Here is a 17,583-nt window from a genome sequence, read left to right as displayed (position 1 = left end):
TGTCCCCGCATGGAGCTGGAGCTGATAGAGGGAGCTCATCCACACTCTCCCCAGGTGGGATTCGAACCTGGCAGCTTTCAGGTCAGCAACCCAACCTTCAAGTCACTTAGTCCACTACGCCATCTGGGGGCTCCACCTTATCACATGGGGGAAGCATTGTTGAGGGCAATGTAACCACCGGAAGCCTCCCGTGTTGCCACTGCAGGCTCTTTTCAGCATCAACTCTGGTTCTGCAGCACTTTTACCACGGAGCTACCCTGAAAGTACTTCTCCGGTGTGTGATGGGAACTGGCAGGCTGCGTGGTAAAGCTGCTGCAAAACCAGAGTTGATGCCAAAATTTGCTCACCTTCCTAGCCACCAGATATACTCTGGGTCAGGCCCGTAGCCAAGATTTTGATTTTGATTCGGGAAGGGGATGGGGCTGAGTCTGAGTGAGAGAGGATTTACCCTAGCAAATCTTTGGTATCATTATCCCAATACCCTCATGCATATGGGATATATTGAGCATGGTGATCAGATCATGATATGAATAAATATAACAGTACCAGTTAGGCCTTCTCGCAGACCTCCCTGAAATTTTCTTGGGGGGATGAAGCCCCTCAAGCCCCCCACCCCCTGCTACATGCCTGCTCTGGGTGTTCCCATTTAGAAAGCTACCTGCCATTCTATAAGCAGCAGGTGCCCAAAATCTCTTTTCAGTCCACAGAAAGGGATGAAGAGAAAGAAGGGATATCCCCTGATCCCTTTCCTTAGGCACAATTTGAAACCTTTCTCTCATTTGATCTAATGCCATCACTACAGTCTGGGGGGGTTACTTGACTGAGCACACAAGTCTGTGGTCACCAACCAGCAGCCTTCACCCATCAAGGTGATCTGTTGCTGGGGAACTCCTAGGTGCCATTCCCCAACCTTTTTCAGCAGAACATGACACCACTCACTATGGCCCTGACCTACCAACCCTATGTTCAAACTCTCTGTCTTACACCAATATCCTTTCCACCACTTTTTTCCTCAAAATTAAGCACCGCAGAGTTGGGCACCAGTCATACCCTCAAACTGTCCTGATTTGCTAGCAAAAGGGCCGGGCTGTGGCGCAGGCTGGTGAGCAGCTGCTGCAATAAATCACTCTGACCATGAAGTCATGAGTTCGAGGCCAGCCCGTGCTCGTTGCTGACGAGCAACGAGCAGGGGCTATAAAATATAGCCCCTGCTCATTGCTGACCTAGCAACCCGAAAGATAGTTGCATCTATCAAGTAGGAAATAAGGTACCACTTATAAAAAGTGGGGAGGCAAGTTTAACTAATTTACAACGTTGGAATGAGGAAGTGAGGAAGTGCCATCAGAGTGGATAATGAAGCAGCTGTTCCCCCCTGTGGCCAGAATCGAACATCCCCTCAGGAGAAGGTTAAATTGCCTTTGCGTCTGTCTAACTCTATCATCTATCTAACTAAATCTAGACTTGAGTAGTCCAGGGTGATTCCCAACACGGCATTCTTCCTCATTAATAACAGTTGCCCTCTTGACTACAACGTGATGTTACTTGGCCACATATATCCTGGTTTTCATCTGTGAGGTATTGTAGGGTATGAGTATGGCAGCAGCAGCTCTCCATTATAAGAAGACATCAGCAGCTTTACATTGTGACATCACTCCATTAGAGTGAACTAACAGTCTTCACCATGGCTACTGTGGGTAATGCAGCTGACACAATTGGAGCCTCCTGGGCTCCTAGACAGCCTTCAACAGAAAATGCCCAAATGTTTTTGGTATTTCTATTTTTATCCTTTGCTTTGCAAGACAGACTAGTTGACCTTTTATCACTCTAAGGCTCTCCAAAGGCTACTGAGACCATTCCCCTCCTCAACAAGACTTCGAAAGAGTGTGACCAAGCCCAGCAATGCCAAAGAATGCTCTGGTGACAATTAGATATGGGCCTTACAGGAGCTGCGGTGTGGTGGAGCACAGGACCTTCCGACTGGAGGGGTTGCAAGGTGAGTGACATGGGAAATCTGCCAGAGCTGGGAGTAGAATGGAATAAATGGAATGCACCTGGGGGGGGGGGGGGGAATCCCATCAAAGAAACTAACTTTCCACAATGGTAGGATTGCGTGCTCCTTTGAAGTGAGATGTTATTCTGATGGCAGCTGTACTATTGACAGGGTCCCATGTCAGACAGAGTCTGACTAAATGTGCCAAAAACCTATCGAGTAGCAGCAGTAGTGAGGTGAGGGTAACACTAGCAGAGCATTTCTCGGAGACTATGGCACGTTTGTCAGTATTGCACAGAAGAAGGAACAGTAAATTTCCTTTTGAATGTCTTTTTTACCACAAAAATCCTATTATGTGAGAAAAAGAAACAAGAGGCATTGCCAAAAGATTAAACCCCCAGGTTAGGTGGCACTCAACGAGATATTGGGTAGAGTAGAGGACAACTATGAGTAGCATTGTGCCTAAGGATGCAACTGAACCCAAACCAAACAGTACATTTAGTTATTGACAAGTTCAGAGGTAAAAGGAACATTCAATGTTGTACAACACATGTTATAGAAACATGGAATGTGGGAAGTATGAATCAGGGGAAGCTAGACATAGAAAAACAAGAAACAGAACCTAAAACTTATTATTTATTTACAGTATTTATATTCCGCCCTTCTCACCCCGAAGGGGACTCAGGGCGGATTACAATGAACACATATATGGCAAACATTCAGTGCCAACAGACAAACAACATATATAGACAGACACAGAGGCATTTAACATTTTTTTCCAGCTTCACGATTCCGGCCACAGGGGGAGCTGTTGCTTCACTGTCCACTAGTGGCTTTACTTCCTCATTCCTTTCCTCGTGTTTTGCTGGCAGTTTTATGATGTTTTAAATTAGTTAAATTAGCCTCCCGCATAAAGTGTACCTAAATTTCCCTACTTGACAGATGGAACTGTCTTTTGGGGCTGCATAGGTCAACAGCAAGCTGGGCTATTTCATGGTCGGGGGCTTAACCCGACCAGGGCTTAGAACTCATGACCATTCAGTCAGTAGTGATTTATTGCAGCTGGTTACTAGCCAGCTGCGCCACAGCCCGGCCCTCTTATGTGGTGGATTGGGGGCCCCACCGAAATCCATGACATGAAATGGGCCAAGCTTTACTCTGAAAGCACAACCCTAGTGGACAGTGAAAAACATTGGCAGGAAGTAAATCAACTCTTTTGGCATGTGGTGCTTTTTTTCATGTCAGGAGCGACTTGAGAAACTGTAAGTCGCTTCTGGTGTGAGAGAATTGGCTGTCTGCAAGGACGTTGCCCAGGGGATGCCCGGATGTTTTGATGTTTTTATCATCCTTGTGGGAGGCTTCTCTCATGTCCCCGCATGGAGCTGGAGCTGATAGAGGGAGCTCATCTGCACTCTCCCCGGGTAGGATTCAAACCTGGCAGCTTTCAGATCAGCAACCCAACCTTCAAGTCACAAGGCTTTAATCCACTATGCCACTGGGGGCATGTGGTGCTGAAGAGGTTTTAATATGGAGTGCTAAAAAGACAACAGCATCCACAGGAAAAGAGGAGAGATGTGTCTCCAAATACTCAGTTGATTGGTTTATTTCTTAATTTTTATATTTAATTTTCTTAATTTTTAACTTGGGAATGCCTTTCAGCCTCGGGATGTATTTTTCAATGGCCTTCTTCCAGGGGTACATAAGCACAAATGCAAATGCAAAATTAAAAATTGAATGAACAACACAATCTCCCTTCACAAACTATGATAACAACAACAAAAACAACAACAGCAACAACAACAACGACCATGCTGCTGAGATGAAGAGGAATAGATGGAAGGCAGTGGCAGATGTGCATACAAAACTATTTTTGTGGAGGTTCGAAATTTGGAACTGGAAAAATGAGTTCTTTGCCTGAACTCAGAAGCCCCTTGTTCAGCAATTCTGTGCCCTGCCTACCAGAGCCACTATTTTGTAGCTAGCTCTGAAAATCATGCTTTGGTTGGCTGTATTAATTTCCCGTGGGCAGTTTTCTTGACAGTTTCCCATTTATAACAAGTGGGTAAAAATCAACATAACCTTATGGCTGCCAAAAAGCTTCACCCACCCCAGCAAATGTCGAAATGCCTGTAAGCATGTGCAGAGAGATGACATCTCCCTAAGTGAAACTGATTGCACATTTTCTTTTCCGACACTATTGTATGGTCTTCTTCTAGGCAGATCAGCAAAATTTGGGCTGGTTGTCAGCTGAGTTGTGGATATATCCTCATGGTCAAGAAAAAGGGGCAAAAATCTTTGAGCATCTACCCACTACTGTTGTCACCTGTTGTACAGTGAATGGGGTGCTAAACACAGAATAGAAAGCAGAAGTAGTCATTTTCAGATAAAGGTTATAGTCTTTGCTTTAGATTTAGATTACAGATCTGGTAAATCTGAAAATAAATCTATGCTCCATTTTTAAATAAATAAATATGGTTCAATCTACGCAAAAGTAAATCATATTGGGTTCAGTAGTGCTTTCTTCCTGCTAACTGGTACTAAAATTGTAGCCTTAAAATCAATTAACTGAAATCACTGACTCTTCTGTATGATGCCAAGATAAATAAGTTTGTCTCAAGAGCCCTTCTTTCAATGCAATCTACCTCCTATTGTACTAGATAATAAGAAATCAGCTGTTGCTTTGGAGTCTTCACCTTTTTTTATTAAAGCTACAAAAGGCCCATGCCCAAAAGCAGATGCAATTTATTTCTCTCCTCATAGTGTGTTTCTTTGCTCAGCTTTGGAATTGAACTCAATATTCAACCAGGTTTTATGTGCTGCATAATATTATATGGTTTCTTCCTTGCAAGAAAATTACTTGGCCTGGTGCATGAGGATTTGCTCTTGTCAATTTCTATCTAATTGGCTTCAACTCTATGAATGAGATCCCTTCAAAATATCCCTTTAACATCATAGAATCATAGAATCATAGAATAGTAGAGTTGGAAGAGACCTCATGGGCCATCTAGTCCAACCCCCCGCTAAGAAGCAGGAAATCGCATTCAAAGCACCCCCGACAGATGGCCATCCAGCCTCTGCTTAAAAGCTTCCAAGGAAGGAGCCTCCACCACAGTCCGGGGGAGAGAGTTCCACTGCCGAACAGCCCTCACAGTGAGGAAGTTCTTCCTGATGTTCAGGTGGAATCTCCTTTCCTGTAGTTTGAAGCCATTGTTCCGTGTCCTAGTCTGCAGGGCAGCAGAAAATAAGCTTGCTCCCTCCTGCCTATGACTCCCCCCCACGTATTTGTACATGGCTATCATGTCTCCTCTCAGCCTTCTCTTCTGCAGGCTAAACATGCCCAGCTCTTTAAGCCGCTCCTCATAGGGCTTGTTCTCCAGACCCTTAATCATTTTAGTCGCCCTCCTCTGGATGCTTTCCAGCTTGTCAACATCTCCCTTCATCTGCGGTGCCCAAAATTGGACACAGTATTCCAGGTGTGGTCTGACCAAGGCAGAATAGAGGGGGAGCATGACTTCCCTGGATCTAGACGCTATTCCTCTATTGATGCAGGCCAAAATCCCATTGGCTTTTTTAGCTGCCGCATCACATTGTAGGCTCATGTTTAACTTGTTGTCCACGAGGACTCCAAGGTCTTTTTCGCACACACTGCTGTCAAGCCAGGCGTCCCCCATTCTGTATCTTTGATTTCCATTTTTTCTGCCGAAGTGAAGTATCTTGCATTTGTCCCTGTTGAACTTCATTTTGTTAGTTTCGGCCCATCTCTCTAGTCTGTCAAGATCGTTTTGAATTCTGCTCCTGTCTTCTGGAGTGTTAGCTATCCTTCCGAGTTTGGTGTCATCTGCAAACTTGATGATCGTGCCTTCTAACCCTTCGTCTAAGTCGTTAATAAAGATGTTGAACAGAACTGGGCCCAGGACGGAGCCCTGCGGCACTCCACTTGTCACTTCTTTCCATGATGAAGACGACGCATTGGTGAGCACCCTTTGGGTTCGTTCGCTTAGCCAATTACAGATCCACCTAACCGTAGTTTTGTCTAGCCCACATTTTACTAGTTTGTTTGCCAGAAGGTCGTGGGGGACTTTGTCGAAGGCCTTACTGAAATCCAGGTACGCTACATCCACGGCATTCCCTGTATCGACCCAACTCGTAACTCTATCGAAAAATGAGATCAGATTAGTCTGGCATGACTTGTTTTTGGTAAATCTGTGTTGACTATTAGCAATAACCGCATTTGTTTCTAAGTGTTTGCAGACCACTTCCTTATTGATCTTTTCCAGAATCTTGCCTGGTATTGATGTGAGGCTGACCGGACGGTAATTGTTTGGGTCGTTCTTTTTTCCCTTCTTGAAGATAGGGACCACATTCGCCCTCCTCCAATCTGCTGGGACTTCTCCCGTTCTCCAAGAACTCTCGAAGATAATTGCTAGTGGTTCTGAAATAACTTCAGCTAATTCCTTCAATACTCTTGGATGTAGCTGATCTGGTCCTGGCGACTTGAATTCGTTTAGAGTGGCCAGGTGTTCCTGGACAACTTGTTTCCCTATTTGGGGTTGGATTTCCCCCAATCCTTCGTCCATTCCATGTTGCTGAGGTTGAAGATGGCTTTCTTTTTGTGATAAGACCAAGGCAAAGAAGGCATTAAGCAGTTCTGCCTTTTCCCTATCCCCTGTCACCATCACCCCATCTTCTCCTTGCAGTGGCCCTATCGCCTCCTTTTTCTTCCTTTTTCTACCAACGTAAGCAAAAAAACCTTTTTTGTTGTTTTTTATGTCCCTGGCAAGCCTGAGCTCATTTTGTGCTTTAGCCTTGCGAACCTTTTCCCTACAGGTGTTGGCTATAGCCCTGCTCAAGTCTTGCAAATTCAAGATTCTGGCTTCCTTGTTAATAATAATTATTATTATTATCAGGAGCAAGCCATCAGAACAAATGCAATTAAGGCCAAGATCGAAAAATCAGCTGATGACCCAAAATGCAGACTCTGCAAGGAAACCGACGAAACCATTGATCATATCCTCAACTGTGAAAATTGCACAAACAGACTACAAACAGAGGCACAACTATGTGGCCCAAATGATTCATTGGAACTTATGCCTCAAGTACCACCTCCCTGCAGTAAAGAACTGGTGGGATCACAAACATGCAACGGTTGTGGAAAATGAACACGCAAAGATACTGTGGGACTTCCGAATCCAGACTGACAAAGTTCTGGAACACAACACACCAGACATCACAGTTGTGGAAAAGAAAAAGGTTTGGATCATTGATGTTACCATCCCAGGTGACAGTCGCATTGACGAAAAACAACAGGAAAAACTCAGCTGCTATCAGGACCTCAAGATTGAACTTCAAAGACTCTGGCATAAACCAGTACAGGTGGTCCCAGTGGTAATTGGTGCACTGAGTGCTGTGCCAAAATATCCCAGCCGGCATTTGGAAACAATAAACATTGACAAAATTACCTTCTGTCAACTGCAAAAGGCCACCTTACTGGGGTCTGCGCACATCATCCAAAAATACATCACACAGTCCTAAACACTTGGGAAGGGTTCAACTTGTGATTTTGTGATACAAAACCCAGCATATATATCTCGTTTGCTGTGTCTTTGTGTCAATAATAATAATAATTTTATTTCTTCCCCGCCTTTCCTTGTGGCTCGAAGTGGGTTACAGAATAATTAAAACACATAAACATTGCAAAAAATACTACAAATACGCATATTAAATGTATTTCTATAAAAGCTACATATAGTTTGAGTCTATCAAACTGTAACATGATCTTCACCTTTTTCTTACTGCTTTCCACTTTACTAAACATTTTCACCTTTTCCAATAAGTCATGTCTCATGGTATCCTCAAAGAGCCCCAATTTAGCCATTTTGGCTTTTAGGAAAAGTTGAGGATGAATTTGTTCAAGGATCTATTTATTTGTGTTTTGGGAAATCCATGGCATCCACAGAACTCTCCTTCAGCACCATATTTCAAGTGAGTTGAACTTCTCATCTGCATTGTTCACTATTCAGCATTCACCTCTATGCATCGAAATCCAAAATACTGTGGCATGAATGTTATTAATTTGGCATTCAACTCTGCATTTTCAGATTTGAGGATCTTCTCTAGATCCTAAAGTAGCTGGTCTTATAAGTTGTGCCATTTTTCACATTGCTTGACTGTAGTCTTCATTTTGATTCATAACGGAGTCAAGGCAAGGCATAGACAATCGTTAATTATTTTGCTGTCTTCAACATCTCTTTGAAAATTTTGTAAATCATTTCTGGTCATCAATTTTGCTTTCTCAATAAATTCTTAAAGGAATATTCTCTTTCTCCTCTCAACCCTCAACACTGTTTGCAGCCACAGGATGGATCTATACCAGTGCTTCTCAACTTGTGGGTTCCAGATATTTTGGCCTACAACTCCCAGAAATCCCAGCCAGTTTACCAGCTGTTAGGATTTCTGGGAGTTGAAGACCAAAGCATCTGGGGACCCACAGGTTGAGAACCATTGATCTAAGCTGACATTTAATCTCATTTATGACTCCAAATTATTTGCTTTCAACTAGATTATATGGCTCTACATCGTCATATAATCCATTTCAAAGCAGATAATCTGAAGTCAGAAACTGGATCATATGGCAGTGTTGATGGGCCCCCAGACTGAATTGCTCTTGACCTCAGTTGTGCATGGAAGATTTCATCATCGATGTTGCATCTACTACTGTGAGCCAAGAATCAGGAGAAGGAAGAGGCAAAATGAAGGGTGAAATGGTAGTAGTGGCAGCAGGAAGAAAGGGGGGAAAGGTAGAGTGTGGAAGTAAGAAAGCTTAGGAAGATGTTGGGGTGACTCTTTTCTTCCAGCAGGAGAGTCATAACCACTTCAGTAATAGATTTTGCTTCCAAACCTCAACCCCAGCTGTAAGCCCAATAGAAATGCAGAACAGTTGCCATGCTAGGTTTGCTGCAACAAAGGCAACACACTCCAAGGCATCTTGACTGCTAATGATGTCATCATTAGCAGGGGCAGGGCTGTGGTGCAGGCTGGAGAGCAGCCTGCTGCAATAAATCCCTCTGACCTTGAGGTCATGAGTTTGAGGCCAGCCCGTGGCGGGGTGAGCACCTGTCAATTAAAAATTAAAAATAGCCCCTGCTCGTTACTGACCTAGCAACCCGAAAGATAGTTGCATCTATCAAGTAGGAAATAAGGTACCACATATAAAAGTGGGGAGGCAAGTTTAACTAATTTACGACATTGGAATGAGGAAGTGCCGTCAGAGTGGATGATGAAGCAGCTGCTCCCCCCTGTGGCCAGAATCGAACATCCCCTCAGGAGAAGGTTAAATTGCCTCTGCGTCTGTCTGTCTCTGTCTCGGTTCAATGTCTTCATGGGCATTTGTATATGTATATATGTGATCCGCCCTGAGTCCCCTTCGGGGTGAAAAGGGTGGAATATAAATACTGTAAATAAATAAAATAAAATCATGGTACTAGAAGCTGATGCTACCCTTGCACCATCTTAAATTACTGTGTGGAAGCACCTTATGTTTGCTTGAGAAGGAGCAAAATCAGCAAAACTAAAACCAAGTAGAGTTCACCTTGTAACCTGGAAGAAATTTGGTGGGTTGACCTTGGTCCAGACTTCTGTTTCTCCAGCCTAGGTTGGATATGAGAAGCGTTGATCACGGAAAGGCAACAAGACAAACAAGTAAATAGATGTGGCAGCCCATGTAGAGAAGAAGACCACCTCCTGTTTATTCTTGTCTTTTGAAAAATACGTGTGCCCACTGAACCTCTCCAGAAAGCACTAAAAAGCAGTTGATGAGGCTTCCTCCAAGCTGTCAAAATGTTTGCCAGAAAAACAAAATAAAACCACTCCACACTCCTCCAGGGAGCCCAGACTCATTAGGCGGACATCTTGCTGGGGGATTTCCTGTAGTTCTTTGAGAAGTTAAATTAAAACTCAACAATTTGATGTGAATAAGACAGCAGGGGAGGGCAGCATTTTCTGCAGAAAACTCTGGAATGCATTACCAGGAGAAGTGTGTATATTCGACATTTCAAAACTCTATACTGGTAGTGATCCTGCCAGTTGTGTAAGCCACCCTGAGTCCCCTCGGGGAGAAGGGCGGGGTAGAAATATCGGAAATAAATAAATAAATAAATAAATAAATAAGACCAAAAAGTATTTTGTCTGCTATTCCTGAAGGAACATAGATCAAAATGAATAAAGAATGAAGACTGTTAGCTGGAAAGTACCTGTAAACGTAGACCTGTTTAGTCCTGTTCCTAGATCTTTAACAAAAACATTACACAATAGATATTGGCAACAAACATTACCATGTTTTTAGATCTTATTTATCTCCCACTAGGCCAGTGCTCTCCCCTGTTAAATTTATGTTCCACGCCTCTTACAGGCAGCATGTGGAAGTAATGTGTTACAAGTAACGCCATTTACCTGTAACTACCCTGTTTCCCCGAAAATAAGACATCCCCAGAAAATAAGACCTAGTAGAGGTTTTGCTGAATTGCTAAATATAAGGCCTCCCCCGAAAGTAAGACCTAGCAAAGTTTTTGTTTGGAAGCATGCCCGTCGAACAGAACACCCGAGCATGCAGGATCGGTAAATGTACGTACCATAAAGTGTTGTACATGGAAATATTGGTAGTAACAAGAAATTCTTGATAGGATTCACAGTTTGTCTGGTAATAATAATAATAATAATAAAACTTTATTTATACCCTGCCACCATCTCCCCAATGGGGACTCGGGGCGGCTTACATGGGGCCATGCCCAAAACAATACAATATAAACAGCATATAAAAGAACAACACATCACAACATAATAAGCAATACAATAAATAATAATATCCATTATAAAATAAATCAAGGAAACAATGAAAAACAAGGGCAGTATTACGCTGGATTATGCTGGATTATGATGACAACTACTGTACAGCATATAATAAATCTTCATTTTTTGTTCAACAATAAATGTGAAAAATAAGACATCCCCTGAAAATAAGACCTAGAGCATCTTTGGGAGCAAAAATTAATATAAGACACTGTCTTATTTTCGGGGAAACACGGTAGTTATTTTGCTTGAAAAGAAGAGCATAACAAAGCCATAGGGTTACTTTGTTCCATGATTAGGTCCAGTTACTTTCAAGCATTATTTTTAGAAATATATGTTGAGATGTACTTGTGTAGACATCCCAAAGTTTGTTTGAATTCTGTTGTTGTTGTTGTTGTTTTGTTGTTGTTGTTGTTGTTGTTGTTGTTGTTGTTGTTGTTGTGAACCTTTGAGGCCCTTTGCGGAGATATAAATGTTGTTGTTGTTGTTGTTATTTCTGACTAATGGCAATCCTAGTGCGAACCCATCACAGGGTTTTCTAGCAATATTTGCTCAGAGAGTGGTTTTCCTTCAGACTGAGGGTGCTTTTAGATGGCTTAAACCTGCTTCAGAGCGGGTTTAAAAAATCTGCTCTGAAACTGGTTTAACTCCCCATGGGTGCCCAAAAGAACTGGGCTTTCCCAGGAGTTGCCCCATTCTAGCATGTGAATTACCATGCTGGAATGGAGCTACCTCAATCCTCCCCCCTCCCCAAAAAAAAGCCTTAAAATTTTATAAAAATCCATACCAGCTCACCATGGGACTACTCTGGCAACCCTCCTGGTGTGTAAAAATGATCATAGAATCATAGAATCATAGAATAGTAGAGTTGGAAGAGACCTCATGGGCCATCCAGTCCAACCCCCTACCAAGAAGCAGGAAATCGCATTCAAAGCACCCCCGACAGATGGCCATCCAGCCTCTGCTTAAAAGCCTCCAAAGAAGGAGCCTCCACCACAGCCTGGGGGAGAGAGTTCCATTGCCGAACAGCCCTCACAGTGAGGAAGTTCTTCCTGATGTTCAGGTGGAATCTCCTTTCCTGTAGTTTGAAGCCATTGTTCCGCGTCCTAGTCTGCAGGGCAGCAGAAAACAAGCTTGCTCCCTCCTCCCTATGACTTCCCCTCACATATTTGTATATGGCTATCATGTCTCCTCTCAGCCTTCTCTTCTGCAGGCTAAACATGCCTAGTTCTTTAAGCCACTCTTCATAGGGCTTGTTCTCCAGACCCTTGATCATTTTAGTCGGCCTCCTCTGGACGCTTTCCAGCTTGTCAACATCTCCCTTCAACTGTGGTGCCCAGAATTGGACACAGTATTCCAGGTGTGGTCTAACCAAGGCAGAATAGAGGGGTAGCATGACTTCCCTGGATCTAGATGCTATACCCCTGTTTATGCAGGCCAGAATCCCGTTGGCTTTCTTAGCAGCCGCATCACATTGTTGGCTCATGTTTAACTTGTTGTCCACGAGGACTCCAAGGTCTTTTTCGCACACACTGCTGTCGAGCCAGGTGTCCCCCATTCGGTATCTTTGTATTCCATTTTTTCTGCCGAAGTGAAGTATCTTGCATTTGTCCCTGTTGAACTTCATTTTGTTAGTTTCGGCCCATCTCTGTAGTCTGTCAAGATCATTTTGAATTCTGCTCCTGTCTTCTGGAGTGTTAGCTATCCCTCCCAGTTTGGTGTCATCTGCAAACTTGATGATTGTGCCTTCTAACCCAGGTGCACCAGGAGATGTTGGGGATATGAGCAATTTGCCCCTTTCCCCCTGGTGTGTCATTTTTACGTGCCAGGAGGGCTGCTGGAACAGCCTCATAATGGGATTGTTTTAATTTTTAGGCTTTGGAGGGTGGAAAGAGGAGTGCCTGTTTGCTTCTCTGGAGCCCAAAGAATCAAATTGGCCTGTGAAGAACTCCTGAGTGTAGAAGCAGTCCCAGCAATCTGTCCCCACAGGGTCCATACCCTATTAGACCTGGACTTTCAGGAAGGTCTGGATCTAATGGGGTATCAAAGTAATTTGGGACAAAGCAGGGTTTTCCGGTTTTGTTCCGAATTAATCATTTTTTATCATTTGGATGCCTCCAGTAAAAGTCCGACAGAGCCTGCATTTTGGGCCCTGTCTGGAAGGGCCCTGAGAGAGTGTAGTTTGGAGGGGTACTCAAGCATTCTGGCTGAGATAGTAAATATTTCTCCCTGAACTACTGTTCCCCAAATTCCATTGGATACAACCACGGCAGTCTAACAACCTCATCAGATGGGGTACTTTTCAGCAGCATATGCCAGTGCATCTTTACTTTTGGGATAGAACCCTCTAGCTCCCATCTCACAACATAGAGCTACTCTGGCAGAACTCCGTTGCAAAAGTAAAGATGAACCGGCACATGCCTTACCTGCTATCTGCTGTTTTGGCTGTGTTTATTTCATCATTACACTTCAGTTGGGATTGAATGTACGCTTTTAAGCTGTTTTATTGTACTTATATTTTATTGTAAAGGTAAAGATAAAGGTTTTCCCTGATGTTAAGTCCAGTCATGTCTGACTTTGGGGGTTGGTGCTCATCTCCATTTCTAAGCCAAAGAGCTGGTGTTGTCTGTAGACACCTCCAAGGTCATGTGGCTGGCATGACTGCATGGAGTGCCGTTATACTTTAACTATACAGTTTCATTGTACTTATATTTTAACTGTTTAAATTGATATGTTATATTTATTGTTGTATATGTAATGTGGCTTTGAATTTTCCATGGTCTGTAAGCCGCCCTGAGTCCCCCTCAGGGTGAGAAGGGCAGGGTATGAATATAGTATAATTATAATGATGCCACCATGGCTTCCCGTGTTGTATTGGATCAACGGGGGGAAGCCAGGCAACCAACGCTTCACCTGGTGGAATGGGACAATGGTTAAGTCAGGCAATGTGGGGCATGGGACGCCCCCCCACTGGGTGCCACCAGATTCACTGCAATGCATGGCAATTCCGGTGGTCTATATGATCAGGTCACAAGTAGGGTCACAAAGCAATAATTGGGTCATGAAAAAGGGCTCCTGGTTAAACTAAAAAGCATACTTTTCTTTGTTTTTATTTAAGTCAGCGCAAAGATGAAATCCTGTTTCTGAATGTTTGCACTGTTCCTTAAAGAGATGGTTGGAAGAATGTAAAAGCATCAAGGAACTCAAAATCAGATATGGGGTCAAACTTCACTCACCTCAGCCTTTAATATAGCTTTGTTGCAGTGGAAAACTGGAGACAAAAAGAGGCCCACCCACAACTATAAGACTTAGCATTTTATGAAAAGAAATAAATAAAAGTTTAAAAATAGATAAGTGGGAAAAGGTACAATTAAAATTATTTAATAATCACAGTGTAAATATACTGTACATATTACTGACAGTATATAGTTCAACCCCCCCCCCAAAAAAAAAATTTCAGGTTTTTAAAAAAACCTGGTTTACTCATGAATTTTAACTGGTTAACCAAATCCCCATGCTAAGTCTATGAGACGCAAAACATTAAGAGTCCTTCCAGGCACTATCTCAAGCACATATTGACAGGTCTGTAGCCGGGGGAGGGGGTGCTAGGGGTTCAACCCCCCCCCCCCCAAATTTTCAAAACCCCTCCCAAATTTTTTTTCTGGCTACGGCCCTGTATAGTAGATACTAAATGTAAATACAATAATATTTAAGGGGTCTTTGGCTGACATCCTGGCCAGTCCGCTGCTGCATTTGTGTGTTCATTTACTGCTTAAGACATGATGTCCAAACTCAGTACTCAAACTCAGTACTACCATGTCCAAACTCAGTACTCATAACAAAAGGACTGCTGGCCATCCCCATGATGCAATGTGACTTGCAGTGAGTATCTGGGGACTTTATCCCACGGGCAGGAGAAAACATGGGAGAAGTGGAGGAAAGCATCTTTAAGTATGGGGACCCAATTTACCCTGACAATTTCTGTCTTCAGAGATAGCCAGCCATCCCACGATGTTTCCCTGTCTCCTTCTGGCTTTCTTCTGCTTCCCGCTGCTGTCTTTAATCAGGAGTCAAGTAACAACCGACTCCTGAAAATGAAGTCTTCTGACAGTCTTTGCACACTGGTGAAATGGATTTCCATGCACTGGAAGTGGCTGTGCATCATGGGATAGTCTCAGCGAGACTCTGTTTTGCCAGTGTACAAAAAAAATTGGGGTGGGATAAGGTTCGTGAGAGTAAATTTTGCCCTGCTTTTTAGCAAAACCAAGGGATGCTCCAGAGTTTGATGGAAACTCCTCTTCCTCCTTGCTAGTCATGTGGTTTACCCATTCTGACAACAGCAAAAGCACTTGCAATGACTAGCAATTCAGATGAAGTGCTGTGGTTGGCAAGGTGCAGTGGCAACATGAAGGACATAACTTCCAGCAGAGCAGATGTGATTCCAGTTCATATGGCCAATGGCCCTGAAATCAGCACAAACTTCATGAAAAGTAGCATGAGCAATACATTTGTCTTGCAATCTCCTCTGTGTATTAGCCAGTCTTCCATGTCAACAGCTTTGGGGTTTACATTTATGCAGCTGTATTGAAAGCAGATGGGCACAGTATAATTCTGGAAGAAATACCCGATTGGAATGAAGTGCATCTCATAGTGAATGGAGAGACTGTCTTTCAGTGCAACATCAATGACTTGGATTTTGGTAGGTACAAATGGGGCAAGAATGTTTCTGTTTACTGAGCCGAGTGAGTCAGCCCCCTCTGGACACAGATTCAGGGAGACATTTGTGGGACTCCATTCCAGCTTTTATTTCGGTGTCATGATCAAAAGGACGACAAAAAAGTCCTTGTGGTTATGTCATTGGGGGACTAATGGGGATATAGAGCAGTGTAGAAGCGGCCATAGCCATAAACCTATATCCTATATAGGTTTGTAAAGTATGGCCCTTTCTACACTGTCTTATATCCCAGGATCTGATCCCAGATTATCTGCTTTAAATTGGATTATATGAGCCTCTACTGTCAGATTTATTTATTTCATATCAGAAGCACTACATAAATTAGTATAAAACTGTTAAAAATAGAAGGAGCAGAAGTGGCTAAATATCTTTTGACCAAAAATGGGCAACAATGACCGCATTGTCTGTAACCTCAAACAATTCTTCCTCTGTACATGAGACAGGACATTGCAGACAAGCATACAGATGCAAAGTTGTCTGTTCTGCTCTACAGTCACACAAGGTGGAGGATTCTTTTAGGTAGTGCCATTTTGCCAGATTGTCTTTTGATCTTCCAATTCCACATCTGAATGTGTTCAGAGAATTCCAAGTTGCCCATTAATAACAATCTTGGATAATAAGATAATCTGATATCAGATTAACCTATTTCTTTTGTGGTTCTGTGTTACCCTTCGTGCGACTTAACCTAACATGAAAGTGTTGAGAGAGGTTATCTGGCATTTTGGAGATAGGTGTCACCAGTATGCAGATGCCACCCAGCTCTTATTTCTTCTTACTGTCTAATTTCACATTATGAACCAGAACCGGCCCAAGGTAAATCTTAGTAATCAAACATAATTCTGCCCCCCCCCCTAAATTTTGGCGCCCGCCCACCCCCCACAAACTAGAGGCCGTGGCTGCAGCGGGGGCTGTGGCGACGGTGGTTGCGGTGGCGGTGGCTGTGGCGGCAGCGCACGCCCAGGCCAGCAGCCATCCGTCTGCACAAGTGATCGAATCCCTGCACATGTTATAATCCATAAAGCCATATGCAGATGGGATCCAGACTCCCAAGGACTGTATCTCCCCATATGGATCTTCAGTTGAGGCCCTTATGTCAGTCCAATTACCTTTCAAGGTTCATTAGTGGGAACAAAGAGAGGCCTTCTTGGTGGCTACTCTCAGGTTATGGAACTCCATTTTCTCTAAGCAGCAAAATGTATTGGGCAGGCTCTAAGTGAGATTTAATAAGTCTATATTAAACATGGTTTCTCTTCAGGCATCCTCATACAAAGAATTTTTTTTTACAAGTCTGACTTCTATTTCTATTTTTTTCTATTCCTTCCTTCCTCTCTCTTAGGAGGTGAAGGTATATTGGACCCACTTTGTCAAGAAGCAAGAGAAGCAGTCTTAAACGCCTACTGAATAAGAAGCCTGATTTCTTTTATATCCCTTTTATATCCCTTTTATACAAAATGCCAAAAGAGCACATCCTTCCAATCAAACGCCATGTGATTTGAAAGAATATCCCATCTCTCAGAAATAAAGAAAACCCTTTCTTGTCTGCTCTTCATTTCGTCAATCTTATGTGTCAAAAATGCTTCTACCTAGACTTTGTGAATCTCCAGAAATATTAAAGTTTATGCCACTAACTTACACTAGAGATTAAAGTTAAGGGGCACTGACAGCTCTTGGTTTGTATGCCAGAATCCACTATATATCATATTGGGTAGTTTCCCTTCCTCTGTGATGAGTGCATGTGTTTTATGTCCCAGAGCAGTTTAGTAGAGTCTTAATAAATTAATTTAAGACTGCCATAAAAAGCAATGATAGTTGGTAGATTCTACATGACTGGATCAGTGAACCTGTTCCAGGTTTTAACAGAAATTTTACTGGAGTTATCTGGAGTATGTTGTTGTACACCTTCAAGTCATTTCCAATTTATGGTGAACCTAAAGCAAACTACCATAGGGTTTGCTTGTTAGATCAATGGGGGTTTTGTCTTTGTTTTCCTCTGAAACTGAGAAAATGTGACTTG

The 17,583-nt window shown here is 43.0% G+C and overlaps 1 protein-coding gene across 1 annotated transcript; it reads left to right on the top strand.

Annotated features, from left to right (window-relative positions):
• The first annotated feature begins 1,691 nt into the window (after positions 1-1,691).
• c3h10orf53 (chromosome 3 C10orf53 homolog) lies at positions 1,692-17,118 on the top strand. Its single transcript, XM_003223265.4, has 3 exons — positions 1,692-1,993; positions 15,414-15,533; positions 16,906-17,118. The coding sequence occupies exons 1-3, from the start codon at positions 1,900-1,902 to the stop codon at positions 16,968-16,970; spliced, it is 279 nt and encodes a 92-aa protein (XP_003223313.1). The 5' UTR covers positions 1,692-1,899; the 3' UTR covers positions 16,971-17,118.
• The last annotated feature ends 465 nt before the right edge of the window (positions 17,119-17,583 follow it).

Source organism: Anolis carolinensis, chromosome 3, assembly GCF_035594765.1.
Source record: "Anolis carolinensis isolate JA03-04 chromosome 3, rAnoCar3.1.pri, whole genome shotgun sequence".
Classification (NCBI taxonomy): Eukaryota; Metazoa; Chordata; class Lepidosauria; order Squamata; family Dactyloidae; genus Anolis; species Anolis carolinensis.
This window is presented reverse-complemented; position numbering and strand designations above follow the sequence as displayed.

Bases quoted from the DNA above. Each gene is read 5' to 3' on its own strand.
- c3h10orf53 (XM_003223265.4), top strand. From the start codon at position 1,900: ATGCCAAAGAATGCTCTGGTGACAATTAGATATGGGCCTTACAGGAGC. The intron at 1,994-15,413 runs GTGAGTGACATG...ACATTTATGCAG, and splicing joins CCGACTGGAGGGGTTGCAAG to CTGTATTGAAAGCAGATGGG. The intron at 15,534-16,905 runs GTAGGTACAAAT...CCTCTCTCTTAG, and splicing joins CATCAATGACTTGGATTTTG to GAGGTGAAGGTATATTGGAC.